Consider the following 19,601-nt stretch of genomic DNA (forward strand, 5'->3'; position numbering starts at 1 on the left):
CAAGATGCTAAGTCCATGTTGAAGAATGACATGGGCACAGGGAGACCCGTGAGAAGGTGGCCTTTGAAAAAGCATGCAGTCAGTACAGCTCTAGTCAGATAAGAATACAGCCCTGAAGCCAAGCAGATGGCAAGCCAGTGTGCATAGCCACTGTTAAATTGCTTCAGTGGTCTGCTTCATCTTTCGAGTCTTTCAGTTCCTTCGAGTATGTTGCCCACAATGTTAGTGTTTGCAGGTGTTTCTCAATACAGAAGTTGAAAACCACTGCCCTAGATGCGGCATAATAGTATATTCCTCAGTTAGCCCTCAGTTAGTCCTACATAGAAAAATATTCTAGAAGAATGTGTGTGTGTGTGTGTGTGTGTGTAGATGTTACCTCTGGTGGTAGGGCTATGGGTAATTTTTATTTGCATCATTCTTTCTTAAAAAAATTTTTTTTGGAATAAACGCTTATTATTTTTATAGTGAGAACAATTCCATGATGGCCACAAAGCAGTCTATGTGAGTGCCTTTGAGAGAAACTTGATTTATGTAGATGGGGGGGAATGCACAGAGATCTCTGTCTATGGTTCTGCACCCCCCTCCTCGCCCCTCCCCGCTGGCAGATGCCACACTCTGACTCAGTCTTGACCGCCTCAGGTGGGCGCTGTGCTTCTCAACAAACTTCAGGGTTAGCAGAATCTTCAGGTCATCCATCTAGTCTAGCCCCTGAGGGGAAGCCTGGATTCTGTTTACCTAACTTAGCTACAGTGCCTGGCACAGTGTAGGCACTGAGGAAATGGTACTGCCTGAGGAGAAGTTCAGGAAAGTTTACTGCATCTTTGTTCTGAGGAGCCATCCATCTCTTTCCATTTGATTCCTTACATTTGGGTCGGGGTGTGGCAGGAGAGGCAGAAGAGCTGCTGGGAGCCTGCAAGTAACTATACAGACCCTTTCCCCTCCTCCTGTTATCCTCAGATTTTCATACCCAGGGGACTTTTTTTTTTCCCTGCTCTGTCCCAGGGATCTTTCTTTCATCAAGGTGATAAACGTGGGCCAGCGATTTCTAGTGAACAAAGTCCAGGACTACATCCAGAGCAAGATCGTCTACTACCTCATGAACATCCATGTCCATCCTCGCACCATTTACCTTTGCCGGCACGGAGAGAGCGAGTTCAATCTCTTGGGAAAGATTGGGGGTGACTCAGGCCTCTCCGTGCGGGGAAAGCAGGTGAGTAGTTAGCCAGCAGGCTGGATTTCCCAGGCTTAGAGTTAGAAGGGCATGGTGGATGTCATCTCTTTGATCCCCTTACTTCTTACTGAATCCTATTGGAGTTTAGGCTGTGGTTTCAGATAGTCAAGCAAGTAAAGAGACATTTTCTTATTCACTGGTTCTAGCTGTGTATTGAAGGGTGTGTAACTCGGAACCATTTCTGCTGTGATCATTCAGCCGTCCCATATTTATTGAGCTCAACTTGTATGCTCAGCACAGTACAGGATGCTCTGGTTAAAGTTCATTTCCTCTTGGGTTTATTATAACTATGTAGCACCTTCCAGAGTTTGATTGGGGTCATACACATTGTCCTTTTCAGGCTGAGTTAACAGTCCTCTGTGTGTGTGTGTGTGTGTGTGTGTGTGTGTGTGTCTGTGTGTCTGTGTCTGTATTTCCTTCCTTTCTTTCTTTCTTTTTTTTTGGCCGTGCCATGCGCGGCTTGCAGGATCTTAGTTCCCCTGACCAGGGATGGAACCCGCGTCCTCTGCAGTGGAGGCGTGGAGGCCTAACCACTGACCGCCAGGGAATTCCCTGTGTGTGTGTGTTTTCTTTTAAAATTTTTATTTCACACCCCAGTTTGCCCAGGCTCTAAGGAAGTTTCTGGAGGAACAGGAGATAGCAGACCTCAAAGTGTGGACAAGTCAGTTGAAGAGGACTATCCAGACCGCTGAATCTCTGGGTGTGACCTATGAGCAGTGGAAGATTCTGAATGAGATTGATGCTGTGAGTAGGAAGGTCTGATGGCTAAAAAGCCAGTAAGGGTCTCCTATTCAGGCAGGAGCTCTCAGAAGTCACCATGTGGGCCGTTCATCTAGAAAACTAGAAACACCAAGTAGAGACTTTGAGGAAGCTGAATCTATGGCCAGTTTAGGGAATAAGTGGGAACAATGCACCCCCAATCAGGGCTTCCTGCCTGCTTGACACACGTGTGCCAGTGATGGGACCTGAACCAAATTTTGACCTAGCCCCTGGCACCTGGAGAGGGTGAAGCTCCATTTGGACCCTTCATATATTTTCCTCCTAGGAAAAAGAAATAGCTGACAACTCACTTCTTTAATTTCTGCTTAGGCCACCTGGTCAGCTGTTCTGGAAAAGTCCTTTCCAATTTGTTCTTGGCTTTCTGTGTCCTTGAGTGCAAAAGTAGGCACTTCTTTTTCTTTCCTTCCTCTGTACCCTTTTATGCCTTCTACAAGAATTCCGTAGTGCCTTCAGTTTCCCCTCCTTCCCTGCTTCCTGTTCCTTTTATCCTGCTGACTTTTCTTGATCTCTAAGTTCCCCACAGCAGTAGGAGAAAGTGGCAGCTTAAGCTAGAGAGGCGGCCTCCTCTCCCAGTGGCCCCTCACCCTGCTAGTCGGTCAGTTGCAGTGCATGAAGGGAGCCAGCCCAGTGCCTGGCACGAATGCCTAATATTCTTCACGGCCGCCTTTTCATTTGGGGGGGCTGTGTGGGTCCAGTTCGCCTCTTCCAGCCATGTGGCTCCTGCAGGGCGTGTGCGAGGAGATGACTTATGCGGAGATTAAGGAGCGGTACCCAGACGAGTTTGCGCTTCGAGATGAAGAGAAATACCTGTATCGATATCCTGGAGGGGAGGTGAGATTTCCCTCACAAGGGGTGACTGCCCCACCTTTTGCTAGGGGCTTAGCTTGAATTTTGGGGAAGGATTGAATGTGAGTTTGGGGACCGAGAAAGAGTACTTAAGGCATCATTTAGTTTCTCTTCCTACCTTTGGGGCCTGCTGTGGTTAATTCAGCTCTGGCAGTCGGCAGTCCAATGCCTCATTGATTTGTTAAGATCTCCAGAGAAAGGGTAACAAGATAGCCTCTGTTGCTGAGTATATGTTAGAATCCACGTGGTCTTCTGTAACTTCTTTTCTTTTCATTCCAGCCCCACCCAAGCAGGTATAGGCCCCAAGTTAATGTATGGGATATGAATGATTTTCCTCTCATCTGTGGTGTTTAAGGCTGCTTGCTGGCCCAAGTGGCTTCGTAGTCTAGGGGGGTGAGGCAAAGGTAAATAAAACAACAGGGCTCTAGGAAATCCCTAGGAGCCTTTGTTGCCTTGCACTCTTGCCTATTCTGTCGAGAGAAAAAGAACCCCACAAGCTGCATTCAGATTTTCTCTTCTTGACCTGCAATTTTCTCGGTCTGAACATTGCTCTTGAAAAGTCTGAATATTCTCAAGAGGTACCAGGGCTGGGGGTGGTTAGCAGGCGACACGAAGGCGCCAAACCTCCAGGAGGAAAGCCAGCTGGGGAGAAAGGAGAAGCGGCCTCTTAACTCTGGACACAGCCACCGACTTGGCTGCCAGCTTGCGCCTCCTACCAGCCCACCCCACTTCCCCCACAGTCGTACCAGGACCTGGTGCAGCGGCTGGAGCCTGTCATCATGGAGCTGGAGCGTCAGGGCAACGTCCTCGTCATCTCCCACCAGGCTGTCATGCGCTGCCTCCTGGCCTACTTCTTGGACAAGGGTGCAGGTGCCATTGGAGGGAAGGGCCAGGCACACATCCACAGGGAGGGGGCTGGACTTGGGGTGGCACCAGGATCCCTGGCAACGAGACCTCCCACTCTTCTTCCACTCAAATCAGAGTACATTCTTCAGGCAGCAGTGTGGGGCTCCCAGCAGCCACTGGGCCAACTACTTGCTGAATTTACTCTGCTGATACAAAAACCCCCAGTGGAGAGCAACTGCTGCTTTAGCTCTTGGTCCTGCCTGGCTAAAGGGGCAGCACTGCGCTAACACTCCTGGCAGCATTAGAAAAGTGGTTGAACATTCCCGGCTTGTTACTTGGGCTACTAGGAGGGTGTTATCTTAGAAGCATCTTCATCCTTTGGATTCAGGGTAGACGGTTTCTGGGGAGAGCAATAAGGAAGTGCTGCTGTCTTCTCTGATACTCCCCTCCCTTCCCTTCCTGATCTACCTGAGCTGCTGGGAAGCCTGCAGGTTGACCTTTGGGGTACCCACGGTGCCCCAGTCTTCCCTTGTGTGGGGCCCTGGCTGCAGCACTTCCTCTTGCTTTGCCTACAGGGAAAGATCTAAAGTGGGCTTTTTTCCTTTCTTAGCCACTCAGTAGCTGGGGTGGCTTCCTTGGAGGCTGTGTTGATAATTGTCTGGGGGTTTAGAGGAGGAGATGTCTAACTCCAGGTCAGGGTAAAGAAAACTCAGGAGCGCCTCAGATGCTCTCTTCCACTAACTTGACCTTGCTTCATAATACTGAGACTTCCTCCACCTGGTCTTTCTGCTTTCAGATGAGCTGCCGTACCTGAGGTGCCCTCTGCATACCATCTTCAAACTTACTCCCGTAGCCTACGGTAACTATGAGCCTAGGAGCTGGGCAGGAGGTGGGGATAGAGGAAGGTCAGGAGTTTTGAATTTTCTCTGAAGTTTACCTAGAAGTTCAACTTCCTCACCTGTATCTAGCAGGGAAGTTCCATCAGTGCCTTCCATTTTTAAAGGGATGTATGTATGTATTGGGGAAAATATATGTTCTTTTATTACCATACTGAAACTAAGGAATTTTTCTTTGAGCTTTTTTCCTGAAGCCCTCTCCACTTTCCTCTGTTTTCTCAGGCTGCAAAGTGGAAACAATTAAACTTAACGTGGAGGCTGTGAACACTCACCGTGACAAGCCAACTGTAAGTATTTCCCCACGGATGACATGCTGGTTCCCCACCGCTTCGAGTCTTTGAACCTTTGACATCGAGAGACTGGGTTTCTTTTACGTACAAAAGGAAAACCGATCCAGAACTCATGTCCCATGTAGTATGCTCACTTCCAAAAAGAAGAGATGTTGGAATTACTATTTTTTAAAATCAGTATCTCTTTCCTGAGTCTTAACCTTGCGGATTGGCTCTTGGAAATCCAATGAACTATGGAAAGTGTTTGGCAGAAGTGAAATGCAGATTTTCCCCCCAGAAAGCACTCCCTTTAGAAAGCAGGATCCAGAGGTGCCTGTAAGGCGGGGTCAGGAGGTATAGGTCTGTTCCTAGGTCTGTCCTGGTAATCTGTGTGTGATCTTAAATAACCCCCTTCCTTTCTTTGAGCCTCTTTCCTGCTTTGAAGTATGGTGCTCAAGGAGCTTCTACCCCGACAACCCTTAGTCTCCCGGGGCTGGGGGACCAGGCCGCGGCCCATGTCTTAGGAGAGACCCCGTCCGCAGGAGGCTGCTGTGGTTTAAGAGTGAGCTTTTGGCTTGGCTTTCATTTGTGTGGTGTCCCTCGTTTCCAATCAGAACAACTTCCCCAAGAACCAAACCCCTGTAAGGATGAGAAGGAACAGCTTTACGCCTCTGTCCAGTTCGAATACAGTAAGGCGTCCAAGAAATTACAGTGTTGGGAGCCGGCCCCTCGAGCCCCTCAGCCCTCTCCGTGCCCTGGACATGCAAGAAGGGGCCGACCAGCCGAAGACCCAAGTCAGCATTCCGGTGGTGTAACCGTGTGTCTCCCTCCCATCCTGGCCTCCTGCCCTTGTCACTAATCACCAAGGAGTCATTTAACTTCCAGCTCCCACCCCCCCACCCCCACCCCCACCAGCCCCACACTGTGGATCTTAGCAGAGAATGTGAGGTCCCGTGTTTCCAGACCAACCCTAGCTAGTGTACGGTGTGAGACATCTCCCCGCCCAGGGGCAAGCTGGCGAGTTGGGTGTTTTAGGACAGGTCCTCGGTTGGGGGGGGTCTGGAGGAGGAGAAAAAGGGATCCAGTCTCCTGGGGTGATTGGCAGAGCTGGGGCTGAGGCTGAGCACGCCGTGGTTCTTGTCCATCCACAGTGTCTAAACTCACTAATGTCCTTGTGTTGGTAAAGTGGGGGCAGGGTGGAGGGGGACACAGAAGCCCATTTGCCCTCCACCTTTGTCTCTTCCAGGTGTGCTTTACTCACAGTCCTGACCTGCCTGCTTTCTTCCCCCCTCTCGTGTCCCCTTTGGATTGCCCAGTGTGATGCATGGCATTGTTGTGTGTCTGTCTAGGAGGGAAGGGGCAGTGGGTGGGAGAGAAGTCTGCCCTCCATTGACGTTCTCTGCAGTGGGCCTAGATGGATCTGGACTGGGGGAGCCTTTCTTTTCCCTTCTCCCTTCCTCTCAAGCCAGGTCCTACAAGGGTCAGCCCAGGCTACAGAACATCCACAGATGTTCTAGAGACTGCAGGTAGACATAGGATGAGAGTTCTTGCCTCCTTTCCTGAGAACCAATCCTCAAGTCTTCAGTACCCTGGGGGAAGCTGGCTTTCAGCCTGTGTGAAATACCTTGGTTTGTATTTTTCAGACATAGGTCTCTGGGCTGCAGAGGTGTGAGGTCTCTGGGCTGCAGAGGGGTAAGGTTTAGGAGAGTAGGCTGGCCTCTAGCTCTTACAGGGCTCTGGGAGGAGTGTCATACATTTTCTCCATTGGTTCCTGGCTTCTTTGCCAACTACAGGAACTTTCCTGCCAAAGCCGGTGACCTCCAGGACTGTTGAGAAGGACAGAGTGAGATTTAGGAGTCACCACTGAGGTTTGAATTGCTCAAGGGAAAGGCAGAGAAGAGTTCACTAGAGCTGCTAGTGAACTAGTAGTTTTCAACACATTCTAGTAATTCTCAACACATTCTCCTTTTTAAGTCAAAACATGTTCTGCGTGAGCAGTTTTTTTCCCCAGATATTGGGAAAGCCTGGTGATAAATTAAATCTCCCTCACTAGGGTATTAATTTATATCATCTTGGTGTCTAGAGTAGTCTTAGAATCCTGTGGGGTCTAGCTGTTGACTGTTTACACATTTACTTGTGTCATTTTATTTTCTTCTGCAAGGTTATGTTTAGAGTAGGGATTCTTAGCCCCTTGGTGGCCCACGATGTTATACCTCCCCCAATTTTGTATACAAAATACATGAATATACGTATGTGCATTTTTCTGAGAGGCAAGTCTAGAGTTCTCATGAGATTTTTAAAAGAGAGAGAGGACTCTGTACCTTAAAGTTATCAATCTGTCTCTTAGAGGTGACCAGTGAGAGCAAGTTAGCTATTTGCCAGGGATGTTTCTGTTTGGTAATAGGAGGCCTTTTGTTGTGCTTCTCATCTAGGAATCTTCATTAGAATCCCCTATAGAACTTTTGAAACATGCACATGCCTGTGTCCACTCTAGGCTTAGTTCTGACTCAGTCTCTGGGATTAGGGTCTGGGCATGCATGTGTTTAAATAGCTTCTCTGATGATTCTGAATCATACTCCAGGTTAGAACTCTATTTTGTGTTGTTGGGTGGAGAAACAGTAGTTCCTTGGACTAAGCGTCAACCTGGGAATTCTGAATTCCTCATGGTTTTGAAAGGACAGTTCCCTGGAGTTAGATGTGTGAGCAGATCACAGTATTGAATGAAGTTACCCCCTCGTTGTTACTTCAGGCAGCAGCCTGTTCCGGCTTTAACACTTTACATTGCAGGGTGATGTGGACCAAATCACTATGTCGTATAAATGTCCTATGATAATAGCTGAGAATTTTAAGCACCCTGGAGAGAGGTACTGAGATAAAACTTGTGGGATGATAAAGGTTATCATCACAGGCAGCTGGCTTGTGACCTTGAGTCCTTTATTCCTACATCCTGAGTAGGACATCACAGCCAATCTCAAAGGCCACTTGCCTAGATTCTGCTCTAAATTGCCTTCCAGACATAAGGTAACTTCCTGTTCCTGTTTAGCCATTATATAATGTGTACCTAGTGTCCATGTTTGTGGGGCTTTGGGCTGGGTGGAGTGGTGGTGGGAGAAGGAGACACCAAAGCAGCAGAAAAGGTCCTTGCCCTGAAAAAGTTATTTTAGAGAAAGAGCATATAATTTGTAATAAATGAACATTTGTGAAAGAGCAACACGTTGAGTCTGTAAATGTGGACGTCGAAGTGGAGTAGAGATTCCTTCTGACTTTTTTCTTGTCCTACATGTATGAGACTAAAAGGGTTGGGAGGTGGGAATGTCCCCCAGAATGATGTGGTCTAGGAGGTGTGTGTGTGGCGCTTTTACAAGGTTGTCTTGTCTAGCTTTGCTTGGCTGGTGGCATCTTTAGCCCAAATGGGCATTCAGTCTTTTCTCTTGCTGTGAGGTGAGAGTGATTCAGAACTAATGCATGAGAAGGAGCATTTTGATCCAAGATTTGGCTTTGGGCTGTGCGTACTCCTAGCGAGAAGAGAATTCTCTAGCAAACTAGCATTGTTTTACCTTGTTATAAACCCCTGCATTAGACACAGGGCACTGGGATGTTCATTTGGGTTCTCAGCCTGCCGATATTTTGCCATTCTCCCCATGTGTTAGTTTGCTTCCCCAAGAAGAGGAGTGAGGTGGTCTTATAATTCTCAGATTGGACATGAGAAATTAGAACTTGACAACAGCAAGGATTTCAGCGTTGTTTGGTTTTTAGAGCAAGGTCCCTCCAGAGAAGTTTCAGCAGAAAGGAGCCAGGAGAGCATAGAATAGAAGAGAGCTCTTAATCTACCTTTTAGAGAATTCCTGTTCCCTATCTTTTCTTTCCTGTCCTCCTCTCCCCTTCTTATTTGAGTGTGTGTCGGTAGTATATACACGTTACTCTGATTATGTGTTTATCACGAATGCTAGTAAGGAAGGATGAACTCCCGAGTACCTTTTGCTGAGGCTTTCAGCTGTGTTATGGGAGAAATAGGTGAAGGCTTTAGCACTTAATCTACTGGTAGAAAATTAGGAAAGGAAAACAATCACTGTATTATCTTTGATAATCACTGATTATCTTTTCCCTGCTTTAAAACTAAATGAGGAATTGCGTGACAGATGTGAAGAGGAATCTAAAGCGGATTTAGACAACTAGCTTCTCTTCCTATATCTTAATCCTTAAATTGGAATTTAGCTCTTATTTATTATCTGTATTGTTTTTGCTTTTGTTTTGGTAAGGAGATTGTTTTGCATTCAGTTGGAAAGTAGAATAAGAAAATCTATTAAAAGCACGCATTGTGCCAGGGGTCTGCCCCATATCCTTATCTCTGGTTTTTGTTTTTTTGTCCATCCCCCACCCACCCACTACCTCCCAAGAAGTTAGGTTTAGGAGTGCAAGATATTTGTATCCTAGACTGAACGGTTGAGTGTTTCCTGTGAGGATCTGGGTGTTCCTCTTTGCAACCCACATTTGATCTTCAGAGACACTGGCATTTTGAAGAAACATGATACGGCTGTTTGGAAATAAATCCATCTTATGGTGTATCTGTGAGTAGAAGGTCTGAGTACCAGAGAAACTCACTGATGCTTGGGGTAGCCAAAGGACAAGGGGAATAAGTGCCTAATAATTGAGGGAACTCTATCTGGGTTGTATAGTCTTATGCACATTCCATTGTCTTTGTTAAGCCCAGAGGCCATGTTGTGTTTGTTTTCCAGAAATTTGATAACTTTACATAGGTTTTCCGGTATACATTTTGACTTGTGTTTTAAAATATTTTACTTTGAATTAAATAATTTTATTGGAATTAAATATTTTAATTTGAATCAGGTTGCAACATTGGCAGGATTGATCTCTGACTTCCGATCGAGGTGACACAGACATCAGAAGTATGTCCAGGAATTTAATTTAGACTCATCATGTCCAGAACACTGTATCTAGAATTATCTATGTGCTGACTGCCTGACAGAGTGTGGTAGGGTCCGCATGCTGCCTGACAGATTCTGGTAGGGTCCCTATGCTGACTAACCAACAGGCTCTACTAAGATCTGTAAGCTGACAAGTCTGACTGTTTTCTAATTGTACCAGTTGACACTGTATGCATGTTACTACAATTCTCTGTCTATTGTACATGTCCTACAAAGAAAGGAAGTAACCACTCCACATGTTTTCTTTAGGGGGAAGTTCTATACACTATGATTTTTAACAGATATTTCTTTTAGAGTAGCAGCCACGTTCTAATCATTTTGTAGAAAATGAAGGTTGAACATCACTTGTAAGTTATTTTGTAAACTCAGCTAAGGAAATGCCTGCTCAGAGCCTGACACTGTTACCTTTACTTGAAGTCATCCTATCCATTCCCCCATTTCTGGGCAGGACTTCACTTTCTGAACTTTCTGTGTCCTCAGCTTCCCTGCTATGGGCTGTAGCATTCCATTGGATAATGCTGCTGTTTTTAGTCCGCTACCCATTTGCCTCTTAATTATAATATAATCAATAAAAATGCAAAGGAAATTTTGGCAAAAGTATTCTTTTCAGTAAGGCTTTCACTGGGGATCCATGACCAATTTTTAGCTACTCAGTGTTTTTTGTATCTGAATTGCTTGTGTCCATTTTTTTTTTTCTTGTGTTGAAGTAACAAAATGAATTCATTCTGATAATGGTGATAGTTTCGCTGTGGCAGAAGCAAAGGACTTGTTGCCAGCTGTGCCCTTTGGAGGGATTGGGAGTGGGCTGAGCACCACTGGGTTAAATGGAATGGACTGAGTTGGGAACCGAAGCAATAGCGCTATCCTGCATGTTTCCTAGGCAAAGCTGTGTTGAAAGAAGGAATGTTAATCCTTAGCAGCATTCTAATTTAATCTGGTGACATTGATGTCAAAATATGGCACTCAGATCCACATAAGGTGTATAACTGTATTTGAAATGTGTTTTTGTGTGTGTGTGTGTAGAATGGGTAAATAAAATTGTTGAGTAACTTGAATCTATCAGAAGGCTTCTGGGTTTTTTGTTTTGTATTTTGGGTTGTGTTCTCCACCACTTCCCCACCCCCAAAACTTTGCCTCAGGCTGCTTGGCACTTGAGCGTCAGACCAGCAAAAGCCAGTCCACAGAGTGACTGGAGTCCTTGGTGGAGGCGTGGCTCTCTTGCACCACCTTCTGGGGAAGGTGGGAAGGACATTATAGAAGGCACCTGAACTTAGTCGTGTGTACTTTTTGGCGCCTCTACAAGAATTAGGAAAAAATTACCTTTGACCACACTGTGCTCTGACTCGCACTAGCAACATGGAACTCATTATTTATTGTGGGAAAAAAAAAAAACCTTTGGCGATCTCTTAGAATTTAGTGGACTCTTCCTTCTAAAATATTACCTTCCTGTTTCTGAAGAGATTACAGCTGGTGGGGTAGAATGGCATTTAACTTCTTCGGGGATAGGAAAAAAGGGTGGGATTGTGTCACTATTCTCATGCCTTATTTATTCCTTGTTACCTTAACAAGGACCAGGAGCTCATTAGACATGCAGGCTCTTGGGCCCCATCCCAGGCCTGCTGAATCAGAATATTCATTTTAACTGGATGACGACACACATTTAACATTTGAGAAACACTGTTCTCGGGGGAAGAATTTCTCACAAGTTCAAACGTTGGATCCCAGTTTATGGGAGGAAGTTGACTTCTGCTCTGATGACTGATTTCAGGATGGACCGGGATAACTACAGCGGTAGGGACCCTCCTCAGAAGCCAAGTAGCCCCTGCCCGCAGTATCATTTTTTTGGCCTGGTCTTTTGGCTGATGTAGCCTAAATACTCTCCTTTTACCACGGGGCTGCCTACTGCTTCCGCCTCCTATCTTGGATATGTGGCTTAGCTCCAGGTCTGAAAGGAGTGCTTGGTCCAACATGGTCACAAGGTCGGTTCCTCAGGGAAGGAAGCTCAGGACTAAGCCATTAGAGTTTGTCTGACTCCCGAGGGTAGAGGGGTGTGTGCTAGCCCACCAACGTGTTCACGCACGTGTGCGGATGTGGGGATGTGAGCCGCGGGGAGCGCTGGAAGGGTGGGTGAGGGTTCTGCTCAACTTCCTCCGTTAGTCATTTGGCGGCGGTGTAATGGCTTTATTTCTCTTCCTCTCTGGCTCCTAGGCGGAGACCTCGCTGGCTGTGCATAGGCTCTCCTCTCCGGCCGCCCCCCCATTGCTCTCCTGATGATGTGAAGGCTGAGGCCAGACCTCTGCGGGAGACTGGCCTACTGAAAAACTTGGCATGTCAGCTCCAAAGGGGCTTGAACAGGAAGTTCAGTGGGGATTGGACGTTCGGGGCCACCCAAATGAACCCTGAAAAAGCAGCACCACATTTCTTCCCCTCATGCCTAATGGGAATATCAGTTACACTGAAAAACTTGACTTTCCTGTGCCTCAAAACATTTCACAGCCTGAACCAATTTCGTTTTGATCATCTCTTTGCTAGGTTTGGGCCAAGTTGGTCAATCCTGTTCCATTTTGGCATTTAACATCTGACCTGTGACTGTATCCCTAGCTGGCTTTCGTTGCCTAATGTGCAAATGTACCTCTTCAGATTTAATTGTTTCCAAGTGAGAGGGCTGAACTCCAGCAAACCATTTCTGTGCTGTAAGAGCTAGTCTCTACATCCACTACAAGTGAGCAGGCTAGGGTACAATATACATAGGTTTGCGGACACTTTTTTGTCACATTGGAAACGAGACAAATTCATCAGGTGAATGGAGGGTATCTGAGAAATTCAGTCCCTAAAACGTCTCTTCTGCGGTGACGGAAGAGCAGCATTAGTAGCAATCTTTTTGTTTAGAGAAGTTTTTCTTGTTTCAGGCCCCTTGAGGGCAGGATCTGACTACAAGACTCCACAAAATATGTACCCTTCTTCTGAGTTCTCTTTTGTAGCTACTGTATTTTCTACCTGATACTGTGTGCCTCTCACAGCTGAAGAGGGCTGACATCATCCTCTCTCGTGGTTCGAAATGAGGGCTGGAGAGAAAAGTAGGGTGCCATTTGGATCACATGAAGAAGTAAAAGAAGTTTCCTTGGGAATCAACTCTCCCAAGGACTTCTTTTGGTTTCAGAACAGGTGCAGGGAGACATGCCCTTCTGTGGAGTCTGCTACCGTGATACGGTCTCTAAGAAAGCTGTGGTTATGACTTCAAGAGCATCTGGTCTTCTAATCCCTTCCTCTTAGCTAATTGTCACTATTGTGGTCTACTGGTCTCTTATGTAGAACCTTGGGGGAATGGGATGGGGGGACACCAAGCCCTCAATGCATTAGTCATGTGGTTTCCCTTAAAGATAAACCAGGTAATTATTCCTTAGATCAGTGATTGTCAAATGTATAAATATGTCCCTGCAGATGCGATTTTAATATGTCACTGCTCCTGAAGGAAGGCATGGAAGCTCCCAAGGATACCATATCTTACAAGCAAAATCTTTTTTTTAAAAAAAGAATAGTAAGTTATTAGCTTTTTAAATTTTTTCCCCCTTTTCATTCAGATGCCCACTTGCTGGTCAAGAGGGTGAGTAGCAAGAACATGCAATGCAATTTTCCCGAATGGTTCTTGTATACTGTGGATGATACAGGACCCTGTTACCTAATGTGATGTGCTGGGCTGCTGGCAGTTTAGCAACCAACTAGGAGCTTATTTTAAGTGCACAAAGCTGCCTTTAGAAAGTCTCCTGACCCTGCTCTGTAGCAGGTAATTTTCGTCTAGCTGCTCATAGCATGTTGTACTGTAATGATTTTGTTCTTGTGATGCAGGTTTCTTTCTGCATCTAAATACACTGTCTTTTGATGATCTGATAAATGTTTTTATTTAGTTATTTATTCATCCATGTAAGGTTTTTTTTTTTTTTTGCGGTACGCGGGCCTCTTACTGCTGCGGCCTCTCCTGTTGCGGAGCACAGGCTCCGGACGCGCAGGCCCAGTGGCCATGGCCCACGGGCCCAGCCGCTCCGCGGCATGAACCCGTGTCCCCTGCATCGTCAGGCAGACTCCCAACCACTGCGCCACCAGGGAAGCCCATGTAAGGCATTTTTAAGTCCCCATATTAATATCTGCATGTATTTAATCAGAATGTAAGGTAATTTGTGTTTGGTAGAAATTTAGGTATTTTGAGTATTTAAGTTTAAAGTCCATAGTATTACCTTAAATTAAAATTTCAGAATGTAGGTATCCGTCTTCTGTAAAAGGATAATAACTGTGTGATGGCACAGTGGATTTCTTTTGCATACTTTTTTTTTTCATTGATTTTTATTATAAGTACAAACCAAGAGATACATTTCTCTGGAGAAAAGTTTACCTCCTGGATAAATAAGATCATGCTAAAATTTGTGAATAATATGTATTGCTTTTGTAATAAGAAATGTAATAAAAGTTATTTTTAATTAAAAAGTGCAGCTAATTTTTAAAATCACACACAAAAGAAGGTAATATTTGGTACATTATACATACACAATAGTAACATCATGCATAATGTATTTGAAGCTAGCTTCTTTAAAATGATTCTCAAATTATTAGATTGTGTATATATTTCCAACTGGTGGTTTTAACTGGTGACTTCTGCCTTTATCAAGTTCCATTAACATTTCAAAATGATATTAGTGGGATCATTACTGCCATGCATTATCAACATTCTAGAACTTTATTAATCTATTTAATGGATATTTAATGATCACCTATTGGTTGCCATGCAATGACTAAAACACAGTCTGTCCTCTTTCTAGAGTTTATTATTAGAAAGGAAACACTTAACAGCAAGTCTGTAACCCATCCCTCCCTTCTGGGAGGGAATGCCTTCCCCTTATAAATAACCTTGACCAAAACCATTTTTAGATAAGTTATGCAAATATTTATGAATAAGGAACTTGGAACACTATAGGATGGTTAGCAATGGAGATAAAATGAAACGTTCATAGTAACAGTAAAACAATTATAAATTCTGTAAGCTCAAGGGCTCTGATAGCATGAAAATGACTTAGGAATTCTCGCAGTTTGAAATTGAGAGAAAGTGCTAAATGTATGAGCTTTAGTAATGTATCTGGAGGAGTAACGATAACGAAGGTGTCAAGGGTGTGATTTCCTTGGAAAACTCTCCAAGCCCTTTTGTTAAGTTTTCTCTTATTCAGCAATCAAGCCACTGTTTGAAGAAGGCTGGGGAGTGTCTTTGATCATTCTCCCTGTTTTATAAATAGGTGAATGAACACCCTTATTGTGTGACTCAACTCAATAATGATGGAGTTTTTGTCAAATTATAAGATTTGTGATGGTGAGGGCCCAATAAACACATAACATACTACTTTTCAATATAGCTGGAAACTTAAAAGATGATCAGGATTAGAAAATGACTTTTGGGAGAGTGCTCCCATGTTGGGTAATGGTCATTATTTGCTTTATTTCTGTAGCCATAATTGTTACATCATGTGTTAAATTTCTCCAGGGTCTTCACTGGGGACTCACCATGAGGAGGGTCAGCCTTTGGGTTCACTAGCTTGTCCTTGTTGGTGACAACCCTACTGTACTTCCTCTGGCAGTCTGGCAATAGCCTGTTACCATGCTTTATGGTTTTGAAGTATTCTGCACCATCCAACCTACACTCATTGTCTTGAAATCATTTGAGAATTTGATAAAAGCCTAAGGAGTCTCTCCCCAGAAAAAGGTACACACACATAAGTTGTACATACAATTTAGTGGGGGGTCATGACCTCCTGAAGCCTATCCCTGGACCTCAAGGTAGGAAACCAGGAGGTAGATGATAATCTACACACATACAAATACACCTCATCTTCCTTTCTTTCCTTTGACATAAAAAATGAAGACATCTATTTGATATTAACTCTTAAGCAGAGAAGGGGAATATATGAGATTCTGAAATGCCACTTTTTTTTAACTGGACATTGTGGATTAGTCAAGAATTTGAATAGATTGTAACAAGATAACATTGGTAATCATGGAGAGTAATGTTTTCGTTTTCTTAACTTAAGGGAACAAAGTCTTTCTTCTTTTATTCTCATTAAGCCAGCTGCATTTGGGGCAGAATAACTCCCTTCTGAATTCCCAAAGACATTTAGGTACGCTTTTTGGTTGTATATGTGATACCGCACGTTTGAAAACTAAGTCAGATTCTATAGGTGAGTTTCTCCTTGCAATTAAGTGAAATAATTTCAGAAGCATAGGAACCCTTGGGAAGAGCATTCCAGATCTAATGGGACCTCGCCTCAAAAAGTGTAATGCCTTTTTCCGAGGCAAGTATCCAGCCTACTTTCCGAGAATAGCTTGTTTATCCGTTTGGGTTTTCTTCATTAGGGATCCATTTACCTTATTGTTTACATTCAGTTTTCACTTCCTAGGTTTTCTCTTTCATCCGTTGCTTTTTTAGAATTTGTGCATGGGATGGAAAACAGCCTCTAGGCACAATTTAGTAAAGTCTATTAAACATTTTTTTCCAAATTTAAATTCCTGGGTCCTTTCACTCATATACCAGTTGGTCCTTATTTTCTTGTATTCATGAGTGTTTCAGATTAGAGTTGGTTTCAGCTGAAGGTGTCACCAAATCCAAAATAACAGCACCTTACACATGCAGAAGGTTACTCTCACCTACAATGTGCTGGATTCTACCTCATAGTACAATATCAAGCTACCGGAATCATGTCTACATTCCAGTCAGTAAAAAGGGAGCAAAAAGGGTACACCAACTTCCTTTAATGGTGTTTTCTAAATGTTGCACGCAGTACTTATTCTCATAGCTCATGGCTATATATTACTGCAGGCAGGCTGAAATGTATTAAAAAAAAAATTCCAAGTGACCTTGTGCCAGCTATAATTGTGGTTTAATTACTAAAGAAGAAGGATGGAATGGATTTTGGGAATGAATACCAATCTGCTTCAGTAGGTAATAGGGACTTTGCAGTAAGTCTGAAGGGACATAACAAGGTGAGCAGTAGTCTTTGAAGAGTTATATTGCCACCACTTAAAGACACACTATTTGTCATTCATCAAGTCTGATCTTGCTGTAGTGCATGTCTGTTTTGACTCACAAGCGAAGCTTATTCTACAATGCTTCATGAACCGTTTGACCTTTTTAAAATTTATATATTTTATTCTCATGTAATCTGAATAAAGGCTACTTTTCTGGCCCAGGTTTTTCTTGGTGAGGCATTCAAGAAACATCAACTCGGTAAATAAAAAATAATCAGAGAAGCAATTTAGATCTTTTCTGAATTGTCTTGACAAAGACCCGAAGGAAATCCATTCGTAACATACTGTAGAACTTTTAAAAATCTTTTCCCAATTCTCTTAAAATCACACACACACACATCACAGGGTGTGTTCCCCTTGTTTAACTCCCCACAACTCTTCCCCCAGCCTAGGCATCGCGGACTTTTGTTTTTCTACCCCTCCGCCCTCACCTTCTGATCTCTTCTGCTAATTACTGGCCGCCATCCCTTTGTAAAGTAATCAAACCAGTCTGAGTACAACTTCTGCACCTGATTTATTACCCTAGTTCTCCAGGAAACAATCTGGATTAGATCAAATTGTTCAACAGTCTAGAAGTGTCAGTTAATGCTCATTTATTAGTTTATTCAACCTTGGACACCCATAATAAAACACGTAATCCCTTATATGGAATTACAAAATTCAATACGCTTTGAAAACAAAGTTTTCTTTTAATTTATTTGACCATAAAACCTGACCTGAACTTTGTGAGGATATTTATAGTCTATCTATATCCCACTTAGTGTAAATATTTTTACATTTCACGAAGAAAATGTTAGGAAGACAGTATTATAAGCAATATAGTACCTTTCTAAAGTCCTAATCATTCTGAATCTAAAATAAGCCATTGAGACAAAGACTTATTTGCGATTATTTCCTGTAATAATGCTCTATTTTATACTCATGTTTATGTAGCAATAAACAAAATTTTCTTTCATTTTTTATTATTTATTGTACAAACATTATGTACACTAGATACTGAGGAACATGTATTCCTCAAGAAATAGAATATGTGGCATGTTAAAAATTACTCAAAACTTGGAACTAGACAAACAGAGATCACTGGAGACATTTTTTTTTTTTTAAAGAGATTTATTTATTTATTTGTTTGTTTGTTTTTTGGAGGCGTTGGGTCTTCGTTGCTGCATGCAGACTTTCTCTAGTTACAGCAAGCAGGGGCTACTCTTCGCTGCAGTGTGCGGGCTTCTCATTGTGGTGGCTTCTCTTGTTGCGGAGCACGGGCTCTAGGTGCGCGGGCTCAGTAGTTGTGGAACGCGGGCTCAGTAGTTGTGGCGCACAGGCTTAGTTGCTCCGTGGCATGTGGGATCTTCCCCGATCAGGGCTCGAACCCGTGTCCCCTGCATTGGCAGGCAGATTCTTAACCACTGCGCCACCAGGGAAGCCCTGGAGACATTTTTTATGAATTACTGAGTATTCTCTAGCAGACACTCTCTAGGGATTATTGATTCCATAAGGGTGTGTAATTTTGGTTGACTTTCTATTAACTAGGCTTTTTTACAACTCTCTTATAAGAGTAGAGGTTAATTTGTAGAAAATGGGTAGGAATGCAAATGAATCTTTTCTGAGAACAATGCAAATGATTCCCAATCAGGGCAAAGCAAAAGAATTTTGTCCAGTAGAGATTCAATTAATTTCCATCAGTTAGAAAATCTGATTTCAAGTATTACAATTTGTTGCCCTGTATATTAACCAGTTTTGCTTCTAGTAGAAAAGTCATTTTAGAATGCCTTTGACTGACTATATATTATATATCTGTTTCTCAAATTCTTCTTTAAATCCACTGTAACATCTTAATGGTTCCCTCATTAATTAATGAGTTGAGTGAAATCTTTGACACTTGTTCATTTTATATTTACATGAATGTCATGTTATTAATTTTTTGAAAATTATACTTTAAAAGATGCTTGCACTGTAGTAGCTCACATATTAGTTGACCAAAGACACAGAAAAACCATAAAAGCAGTATATAATAAGTTATCAGTATGGATTTGAGGGGCTGTGGTAGAGTTTCTGGGTGACTCTTCATTTACTCTGCATTGCTTTATTCATTTAGCAGACGATTCTATCAATACTTTTCATTATGCAATGCAGAGGAAGGGAATGCAAACACAGATGAGGCACAATCCCTATTCTAGAGTTGTTGACAGTTGTTAAAGGGGGAACCACAGGTCCCAAATGACGTCATCTGTGCTAAAGTCCTGATACCAAACCTAGATTTAATATTAATACTTGACCTAATTGCAATTTTGACCTTCCCCAGGAATATACTCTTTTTTTTTTTTTTCCGGTACGCGGGCCTCTAACTGTTGTGGCCTCTCCGTTGCGGAGCACAGGCTCCGGACGCGCAGGCCCAGCGGCCATGGCTCACGGGCCCAGCCGCTCCGCGGCATGTGGGATCTTCCCGGACCGGGGCACGAACCCGTGTCCCCTGCATCGGCAGGCGGACTCTCAACCACTGCGCCACCAGGGAAGCCCCCAGGAATATACTCTTAATTGGGCCAGTCTGGAATTTTCTGGTCAGCACTAATGAGGTAAGCTGCATGATTAGACTCTCAGTTTTTCCCCCAAAGAAGGTGACCTATCCTGAAACAATTCTTCCTTTTCTTTTGCTAGTAACTTCCTTGCCCCACTCTCCTTCTATAAAAACCCTCCATTTTGTACAACTCCTCAGAGTGCCCTTGTATTT

General features: G+C 43.7%; 1 protein-coding gene across 5 annotated transcripts in view; it reads left to right on the plus strand.

The window, feature by feature from the left end:
- PFKFB2 (6-phosphofructo-2-kinase/fructose-2,6-biphosphatase 2) overlaps positions 1 to 13,207 on the plus strand; it is a 24,757-nt gene extending 11,550 nt beyond the window's left edge. For 2 of the 5 annotated variants that reach the window (XM_027082854.1, XM_027082853.1), the window contains 8 exons: positions 1,003 to 1,210; positions 1,829 to 1,975; positions 2,738 to 2,842; positions 3,598 to 3,727; positions 4,500 to 4,562; positions 4,822 to 4,886; positions 5,483 to 5,674; positions 12,023 to 13,207. In XM_027082854.1, coding sequence (XP_026938655.1) covers positions 1,003 to 1,210; positions 1,829 to 1,975; positions 2,738 to 2,842; positions 3,598 to 3,727; positions 4,500 to 4,562; positions 4,822 to 4,886; positions 5,483 to 5,674; positions 12,023 to 12,085 — 973 coding nt within the window. In that variant the 3' untranslated portion in view covers positions 12,086 to 13,207. Of the gene's footprint in view, positions 1 to 1,002; positions 1,211 to 1,828; positions 1,976 to 2,737; positions 2,843 to 3,597; positions 3,728 to 4,499; positions 4,563 to 4,821; positions 4,887 to 5,482; positions 10,874 to 12,022 lie in introns of those variants that run through there. The other 3 variants (XM_027082857.1, XM_027082856.1, XM_027082855.1) reach the window with 2 other exon arrangements.
- The last annotated feature ends 6,394 nt before the right edge of the window (positions 13,208 to 19,601 follow it).

The sequence above is a fragment of the Aethalodelphis obliquidens genome, unplaced genomic scaffold (genome assembly GCF_003676395.1).
Source record: "Aethalodelphis obliquidens isolate GAN/ISIS:26980383/991018 unplaced genomic scaffold, ASM367639v1 scaffold48, whole genome shotgun sequence".
Taxonomy (NCBI): domain Eukaryota; kingdom Metazoa; phylum Chordata; class Mammalia; order Artiodactyla; family Delphinidae; genus Aethalodelphis; species Aethalodelphis obliquidens.